Raw genomic sequence first — 9,855 nt, forward strand, 5'->3', positions numbered from 1 at the left:
TATTCTATCGGGGGCGTAAACACACCAGCATCGGTTGTCAAGAAATGCTAGGGGGACAACACAGACACACAAACACACACACACATACATGTATATATACATATATACGACAGGCTTCTTTCAGTTTCCGTCTACCAAATCCACTCACAAGGCATTGGTCGCCCCGGGGCTATAGCAGAAGACACTTGCCCAAGGTGCCACGCAGTGGGACTGAACCTGGAACCATGTGGTTGGTTATCAAGCTACTTCACACAGCCACATATATATATATACATATATACGACGGGCTTCTTTCAGTTTCCGTCAACCAAATCCACTCACAAAGCTTTGGTCGGCCCGATGCTACAGTAGAAAACACTTGCCCAAGGTGCCACGCAGTGGGACTGAACCCGGAACCATGTGGTTCGTAAACAAGCTACTTACCACACAGCCACTCCTGCGCCTATATATATATTCTTTTATTCTTTTACTTGTTTCAGTCATTTGATTGCGGCCATGCAGGAGCACCACCTTGAAGGGTTTTTCTCATCGCCCTTTTCAAGCCTAGCCAGGCTCATGGGCCCGGTCTCCCGGTTTCTGTGTCGTATGTGTTCCCCCCAGCTGGACGGGACACCAGTCCATCGCAGCGTTACTCAAGGAACAAGAAGAGAGAATGAGAGAAAGTTGTAGCGAAAGAGTACAACAGGGGTCGCCACCTCCCCCTGCCGGAGCCTTGTGGAGCTTTAGGTGTTTTCGCTCAATAAACACACACAACGCCCGGTCTGGGAATTGAAACCATGATCCTCCGACTGTGAGTCCGCTGCCCTAACCACTGAGCCATTGCACCTCCTGAAGGGTTTTTAGTCAAACAAATTGACCCCAGGTCGTTTTTTAAGCCTACTACTCATTCTATCAGTCTCTTTTGCCGAACTGCTAAGTTACAGGGATGTAAACACACCAACACTGGTTGTCAAGCAGTGGTGGGAGAACACACACCCACACACACATATGATGGGCTTCTTTCAGTTTCTGTCTACCATATCCATTCACAAGGCTTTGATGGGTTTGAGGCTATAGTAGAAGACACTTGTCCAAGGTGCCATGCAGTAGAACTGAACCCAGAACCATGTGGTTGGGAAGCAAGCTTCTTACCACACAGCCACAGCAGCACCTTGTACAATTGTGCATGTGCATGCGCACGCATGTATACACACACACACACACACACACATATATATATATATACACACATTTACTTGTATCAGGTGCTAGACTGTAGCCAGGCTGGAGCACCACCTTGAAGAATTTTAGTCAAACCGACCAACTCTAGTATTTACCTTTATTTTGCTAAGTTATGGGTATGTAAACACATCAACACTGGTTATCAAGTTGTGATGACACCTGTTGATTTATCACAGATCAAACTGGTTGAAACATTTGTGTAGATGGAAATATTGTAGATATACAGTGTAAAGATGACTGGTTCTATGTAGACATCCAGGAATAAGACACTGATTATCACAGATCAAATTGATTGAAACATTGTGTAGATGGAAATATTCAAATACCATTTATCTCTAAAAGTAATTTTAATTGCAGCGTGGAAGGTGTTTATAAGCCATTTAAGAAACACACAAAACCGTTAGATTCACTTTAACATTTAAATTTAATTTGTCAAAATATTTTCGTTGCTTTGAGACCGCGACCTGCACGAAGCTTTGTCAGTGAACAGGTCGCGGTCTCAAAGCGACGAAAATGTTTTGACAAATCTTTATATATAAAACTGAAGTTGTGTGTGTGAGAGTCTGTCTCCTCCGATTTAGATTCCTAACTACTCCCACATTTTGCGGTGCAGTTTAACCAAAAGCGGGTATCTCATAGTCGTGATTCATATCGAGCCCTTCTGGGTATTAGTGCGCGTCTACGATGAGTCTACGATTTTAAAAATAATTTACCATCATTTTTTCGTTTTTTTAATGCATTTTTTGCTCGGTTTATATAAGGGAAGTAACTATCTAAAAATGCTTATATAGTTATTCATCAAATTTCTATCCACCTGAGCAAAGCCAGGTCAATCTGCTAGTTAAATTTAAATGTTGAAGTGAATCTAACGGTTTTGTGTGTTTCTTAAATGGCTTATAAACACCTTCCACGCTGCAATTGTTTTCATTACAGCACACGATCTCAGATCAAGTCACTCGCTATGCAAGTACATCTCAGTAATTTTAATTGTTGCTAAAAATTATTATTATTATTAACTACATGTTTTGGTCATGCTGAGATTTCATTTCTACCTTTTTTTTTTTTCTTGCAGGAAAAACAGTCACAGCAGCAAATGGCAACACAGGCCCCTGCACGAGAAGGCTCCCAATCTCAGTTGTTGAGAGAAAAACTTGCACAATTAGAGAAAGAGATAACACGATTTCAAAAGGAGAACTCCAGTTTAGAAAAACTTCGGGTAGAACGGGAAGAGGTGAGTTTTTTGGGGTGAGGGATATGTCTTTATCAATGTATGTATGCATGTATATATATATATATATATATATATATATATATATATATATGTGTGTGTGTGTGTGTGACTGGCATCTGTGTTGGTGACATGTAAAAGCACCAACCGACCATGGCCGTTTGCCAGCCAGCTCTGGCCCCTGTGCCGGTGGCACGTAAAAAACACCCACTATACTCACGGAGTGGTTGGCGTTAGGAAGGGCATCCAGCTGTAGAAACACTGCCAGATTAGACTGGAGCCTGGTGCAGCCTCCTGGCTTCCCAGACCCCGGTCGAACCGTCCAACCCATGCCAGCATGGAAAACAGACGTTAAACGAGGAGGAGGAGGTAGTGAGGTAAATAGCACCCAATACACTCACGGAACAGCTGTAGAAACTGCCAGATTAGACTGGAGCCTGGTGCAGCCTCCTGGCTTCCCAGACCCCAGTCGAACCGTCCAACCCATGCTAGCATGGAAAACAGACGTTAAACGATGATGATGATGATATATTTATATATGATGGACTCTCTTATCAAAGACAACATATGAATGTTCAGCTTTTGCTGAGTGACCTGCACGAAATGGTTTGTTTATAGTCGTCAAATGTTCATGCCAAGCATCAGCTCCTCACCTTCCTCCATCAAATCACTGTTACCTGAACAGGTGCATGGTGTACCACGCGTCAGGTGCCAAAGTGATTGCAGAGCAGTATGAGATGAAGTGTTTTGCTCAAGAACACAACACATCACCTGGTCTAGGAACTAGTGATCGTGAGTGAAACACCCTAACCACTAAGCCATGTGCCCACACATGTGTGTATGTGTATACACACACACACATATGACAGGTTTCTTTCGATTTCCAGCCAGCATATTTTCCCTCAAGGCTTTGGCTAGTTTTGTCATCTAAACACTATTACAGGAGAGTTGCTGTGTGGTAAGTAGCTTGCTTACCAACCACGTGGTTCTGGGTTCAGTCCCACTGCGTGGCACCTTGGGCAAGTGTCTTCTACTATGGCCTCGGGCCGACCAAAGCCTTGTGAGTGGATTTGCTAGACGGAAACTGAAAGAAGCCCATTGTATATATGTATATATATATATGTGTGTGTTTGTGTGCACATGTGCTTGCAAAGAAAACTTCTTACCACATAGCCATGCCTGTGTCTGGTATTTACATATTTGAGCTTGCTAACAGCACATTTCCGGGTTCAGCGCGTTCAGTCCCACTATGCTTTTACCACATAGCCATGCCTGTGTCTGGTATTTACATATTTGAGCTTGCTAACCAGCCACATGGTTCCGGGTTCAGTCCCACTGCGTGGCACCTTGGGCAAGTGTCTTCTACTATGGCCTCGGGCCGACCAATGCCTTGTGAGTGGATTTGGTAGACGAAAACTGAAAGAAGCCTGTCGTATATATATGTATATATATGTGTGTGTGTGTATATGTTTGTGTGTCTGTGTTTGTCCCCCCAACATCGCTTGATAACAGATGCTGGTGTGTTTACGTCCCCGTAACTTAGCGGTTTGGCAAAAGAGACCGATAGAGTAAGTACTAGGCTTACAAGGAATAAGTCCCGGGGTCGATTTGCTCGACTAAAAGGCGGTGCTCCAGCATGGCCGCAGTCAAATGACTGAAACAAGTAAAAGAGTAAAGAGAGTAAAGATGCCACAGAGTGGGCCTGAACCTAAAACTACAGGGCTGCAAAGCAAACTTCTCAACCACCGTACCATTGTATCCGTATTACCAGTAATTTCTCACCTGTCACCCCTACATCTCTTAATTTCCCCAGAGTGTGAAGAAGCTGAGAGAGGAAGTTGCCAAATTTGATTTGGTGAAGAAGGATGAACTGCAGAAACTTGAAGAATTCAAAGAACAAGAACTGAAGAAACTAAGGTACGTTGGAAACTGTTCCTTTGGATTACATTTTCGTTTTTGGTTTTTATTTTGTTTAAGGTGTAGTTTTTCCTTCTTGGATCTGGGTTAGGGTTTGTTTTGGGTTAGAATTCCAAATGTTTCTGCATCCCAATTTTTTGTGTAAAATATGTGCAGGTGGCACGTAAAAAGCACCCACTACACTCTTGGAGTGGTTGGCGTTAGGAAGGGCATCCAGCCGTAGAAACATTGCCAGATAAGTCTGGAGCCTGGTGCAGCCTTCTGGCTTCCCAAATCCCCGGTCGAACCGTCCAACCCATGCTAGCATGGAGAACGGACGTTAAACGATGATGATGATGATATGCTGTTCTTTGAGGTGTTGTTGTTTAGCCCCAGGTCAGTCCTGATCCAGCAGACCTATGATCAGAGATGGAAAGGAACTTGAGCGTTTCATCCACAAAACCCTGAAGGACAGGTTACATATTAAAATGCCCTGAAATGTTTATAAAGCAACCCTGATGACGACAACGACTACTACTACTACTATTATTATTGCCAGCCTCACCTGGTCCCCGTGCCGGTGGCACGTAAAAAGCACCATCCGTTCATGGCCGTTGCCAGCCTCGCCTGGCCCCTGTGCCGGTGGCACGTAAAAAGCACCATCCGTCCGTGGCCGTCTGCCAGCTCCGTCTGGCACCTGTGTGGGTGGCACGTAAAAAGCACCCACTACACTCTCGGAGTGGTTGGCGTTAGGAAGGGCATCCAGCTGTAGAAACACTGCCAGATCAGACTGGGCCTGGTGCAGCCTTCTGGCTCCCCAGAACCCAGTTGAACCGTCCAACCCATGCTAGCATGGTTAGCGGACGTTAAATGATGATTATTATTATTATTAAGGCAGTGAGCTGGCAGAATTGTTAGCACACAGGACAAAATGCCTAGTGGTATTTCATCTGCTGTTACGTTCTGAGTTCAAATTCCACCAAGGTCACCTTTGCCTTTCATCCTTTTGGGGGTCATTGAAATAAATACCAGTTACACACTGGGGTCAATGTTATCAACTAACCCCCTTTCCCCAAAATTTTCAAGCCCTTGTGCCTAGAGTAGAAATAAAACACCCATGTTTCCAGAGATGAATTATTCAAAGCCCAAAGAATTCTTCTCAACACATGGCTCTGATGCTTCCCCACTACTGCTCGTATGATGCTCCCCAACTATTTCTGCACATATCATCAGCCACTAAGAGATATGCTCAACTGGTTGCAGTCAGGCAACTGACAAGCAAATCTGTGGTATTGAGCAGAATTTTTACTGTAGCCTATCTTTTACACTGAAACAAAACATGTCCATGATAACACTTCCAATCAGTTAAGATAAGAAGCTATGGGAGCTATTATTTTTATTATTATTGTTATCATTTATTATTATTAGTGTTGTTGTTGTTATGATTACTATTGTTATTTTTATTGAAGAAATGAGAAAAAACTATTTGAAAAGTACAAGAAAGCTGTCCGTTCTTTGCCCAGTAAAAAGACAGACAAGAGATTGAAACACTGAGTCTCAGGTACGTACATTTACCCCACTCTCTCCCCTGTGTATGTGTGTATATATATATATATATATATATATATATATATATAATATATATATATATATATGTGCATATGGATGTATGTATGTGTGTGTGTATATATATATATATATATATAAAACACAGTGATCACCATGACTGACCAGGCTATCAGATGTTGCTACACATCGCTGGTCACAATGCGCTTCGCATTGTTTTAGCCTTTGAATGACGCCACCCCACTGGCTAAGTGAGCAGACCAACAGAAGAAAGAGTGAAAGCTGCAGCGAAAGAGTACAGCAGGGATTGCCACCACCCCCTGCCAGAGCCTCGTGGAGCTTTTAGGTGTTTTCGCTCAATAAACACTCACAACGCTCTGTCTGGAAATCGAAACCGCGATGCTATGATCGCGAGTCCGCTGCCCTAACCACTGGGCCATTGCGCCTCCACAATCAAGCCTACCCAGGCTTATGGGCCCGGTTTCCCTGTTTCTGTGGCGTATGTGTTCCCCCCATCGGGACACCAGTCCATCGCAGCATTACTCAAGAAACAGGAAGAGAGAGTGAGAGAGAAAGTTGTGGCGAATGAGTACAACAGGGGTCGCCACCACCCCCTGCCGGAGCCTCGTGGAGCTTTTAGGTGTTTTCGCTCAATAAACACACGCAACGCCCGGTCTGGAAATCGAAACCACGATCCCACGACCGCGTGTCCACTGCCCTAACCACTGGGCCATTGCACCTCCACACACATATATATATATATACACACACATATATATATATATATATATATATGTGTCACAATATATGGATTCTGGTAGTACTCATAAAAAAATCTCATTAATGTATCATCATTCTACAAAGCATAAGTATGAAAGAAGAGAAAAAGATAAGGAGTGTGTAAAGTTCTAAATAATATAGAAATATTCTGATGAAATTTTATTTAACAATAAAAAAATTCAAATATCACAAATTGTTTCGTAACTTAAAAACATGTAAATAAGTTATATTATTATATAACAACAGACAGTAGCTGTGTGGTAAGTAGCTTGTTTACCAACCACAAGGTTCCGGGTTCAGTCCCACTGCCTGGCACCTTGGGCAAAGGTCTTCTACTATAGCCTCGGGCCGACCAAAGCCTTGTGAGTGGATTTGGTAGACGGAAACTGAAAGAAGCCCGTCGTATATATGTATATATATATATATATATATGTGCAGGAGTGGCTGTGTGGTAAGTAGCTTGTTTACCAACCACATGGTTCCGGGTTCAGTCCCACTGCGTGGAACCTTGGGGGCAAGTGTCTTCTGCTATAGCCTCGGGCCGACCAAAGCCTTGTGAGTGGATTTGGTAGATGGAAACTAAAAGAAACCTGTCGTATATATGTATGTGTGTGTGTGTGTGTGTATGTTTGGCCCCCAACATATAAAGACAATTGGAGCCCTCAAGCTGGTGGCTGGCAGTTATCAGCTCACGAATGTGTAACACACACACACGCTGCCTTTGACTTGGACAAGACTCCCTGCCGAATTTAAGCATATCGCTAAGCAGAGGAAAAGAAACCAACTGGGATTCCCTAAGTAACTGCGAGGGAACTGGGAGAAGCCCAACGCCAAATCTCATCGGCCGTGCCGGTCCTCAAGAGCTGTGATTCAAGGGTCATACACGGTCGATTGTTTCGCCCGGTTAGGTTCAGAGTCCCCTCGATCGGGGCTGACCAGCGGGTGCGAGGCCCATTCAGGGCCGGCGGCAATCAGCAGTGTTCTTCAGTCCAAGAGTTAGTTTGCTTAGGAACGCAGCCCAAAGTGGGTGGTAAGCTCCATCCAAGGCTAAATATGGGGACGAGTCCGAAATAGGACAAGTACCACGAGGGATAGTTGAAAAGAACTTTGGAGAGGGAGTACAAGAGACTGTGAAACTGCCCAGGGGTAAACGGGTAGGACCGCTCACCGCGATCGTGAGGGGACTCAGTTCGCTGCTTCCTGTCGAGGCACCGGTGGCAGCCGCTCTTTCCGCGGGCGGCTGTCTGCCGCCTTGACGGCAGCATGCCAGCTTGGAAAATGGATGTTAAATGATGAGGGTGATGGGAAGGCATCAGGTTTGTACTGACAGCTGTCAAAAATAAAATACTTTCTTATTTGTTTATGTTTGCTTATATTCTTTCTTCTTTATACTTTTTTCTTTCAAATTCCCAACTGCCATCATTGCCACTACCACCACCACCACCACCTCAATTACCATTGCCACAACAACAACAATCCCCACTGCTACAATAACTACAACCACCTCTACTACAATAACCATCACCAACTCCACTACAATAACCATCACCATCACAATAACTACCACCACCTCTACTACAATAACCATCACCATCACAACCACCACCTCTACTACAATAACCACCACCAACTCCACTACAATAACCATCACCAACTCCACTACAATAACCATCACCACCACCACCTCTACTACAATAACCACCACCAACTCCACTACAATAACCATCACCACCACCACCTCTACTACAATAACCACCACCAACTCCACTACAATAACCATCACCATCACAATAACTACCATCACCTCTACTACAATAACCATCACCATCACCAACTCCACTACAATAACCATCACCACCACCACCTCTACTACAATAACCATCACCAACTCCACTACAATAACCATCACCATCACCAACTCCACTACAATAACCATCACCACCACCACCTCTACTACAATAACCATCACCAACTCCACTACAATAACCATCACCACCACCACCTCTACTACAATAACCACCACCAACTCCACTACAATAACTATCACCATTACAATAACTACCACCACTACTACAAACACCACATTGATATAACCTACAACACTACTACTACTACTACAATATCATACTACTACCACCACACTTCATGCAACACTGCCACCACTACTACCATCATCTCACTACAACTATACTATACCACAATCCTCTCCAACATGCATCACTAAAATAACAACACCCTGCCGCACTACACCATCCGACTGCCACCACAACACAGCTCAAAGATCTGCAGGAAGAGATGAAACGGAAGGAATCCCGATGGAATGCCAACAACAACCGTCTCCGGCAGAGAATCCAGGAACTGGAAGACGAGACTCATCAGCTGAAAGATGAGATTCATTTCATGGAGAGGAAGAGGCTGGAATGGATGAAGGAGAAAGAAGCCATGAACCAAGTGTGTACACCATACTCTTCATTATTATTATCTTTATATATAAAACTGAAGTTGTGTGTGTGAGACTCTGTCTCCTCCGATTTAGATTCCTAACTATTCTCACATTTTGCGGTGCAGTTTAACCAAAACCGGGTATCTTATAGTCGTGATTCATATTGAGCCCTTCTGGGTATTAGCGCGCGTCTACGATGAGTCTACGATTCAAAAAAAAATTTACCATAATTTTTCCGCATTTTTAATGTATTTTTTGCTCGGTTTATATAATGGAAGTAACTCTCTAAAAATGCTTATATAGTTATTTCCCTTACAAACCCGAGCAACGTTGGGCGATACTGCTAGTTATTATTACAAAAAACATGGAGGGGAGGCAAATATTTCACACATTTTTATGATTTTATTACAATTCTATTACTTTTGAGTATGATTCCACTCTTCCTGATAATTCTCTGAAAGAAATCTTTGTAGAAAGGTGGGTACAATGCTGACACTAATCATTGAAAGCATATTTCTTTCATCATTTCATCATTACCAACGTCGCCTTACTGGCACCTGTGCCGGTGGCATGTAAATATATATATATATATATATATATATTCAAAAAGCAATAAAGATTCAAGTTAATTTAAATGAATTTACTTGAATATGGTACCTAACTTAGATGCACCAAAAAAAACTATACTGTTTTAACAATACAGTAATGCGGGGTGATTATA

At 43.3% G+C, this 9,855-nt stretch overlaps 1 protein-coding gene across 1 annotated transcript in view; it reads left to right on the forward strand.

Moving 5' to 3' along the window:
• LOC115226233 (centromere protein J-like) overlaps positions 1-9,855 on the forward strand; it is a 50,520-nt gene that overhangs the window by 30,476 nt on the left and 10,189 nt on the right. The window contains 4 exon segments of the mRNA XM_029797257.2: positions 2,294-2,452; positions 4,263-4,366; positions 5,815-5,899; positions 8,966-9,142. Of these exon segments, the coding sequence (XP_029653117.2) occupies positions 2,294-2,452; positions 4,263-4,366; positions 5,815-5,899; positions 8,966-9,142 (525 nt within the window).

Source organism: Octopus sinensis, linkage group LG29 (assembly GCF_006345805.1).
Source record: "Octopus sinensis linkage group LG29, ASM634580v1, whole genome shotgun sequence".
Classification (NCBI taxonomy): domain Eukaryota; kingdom Metazoa; phylum Mollusca; class Cephalopoda; order Octopoda; family Octopodidae; genus Octopus; species Octopus sinensis.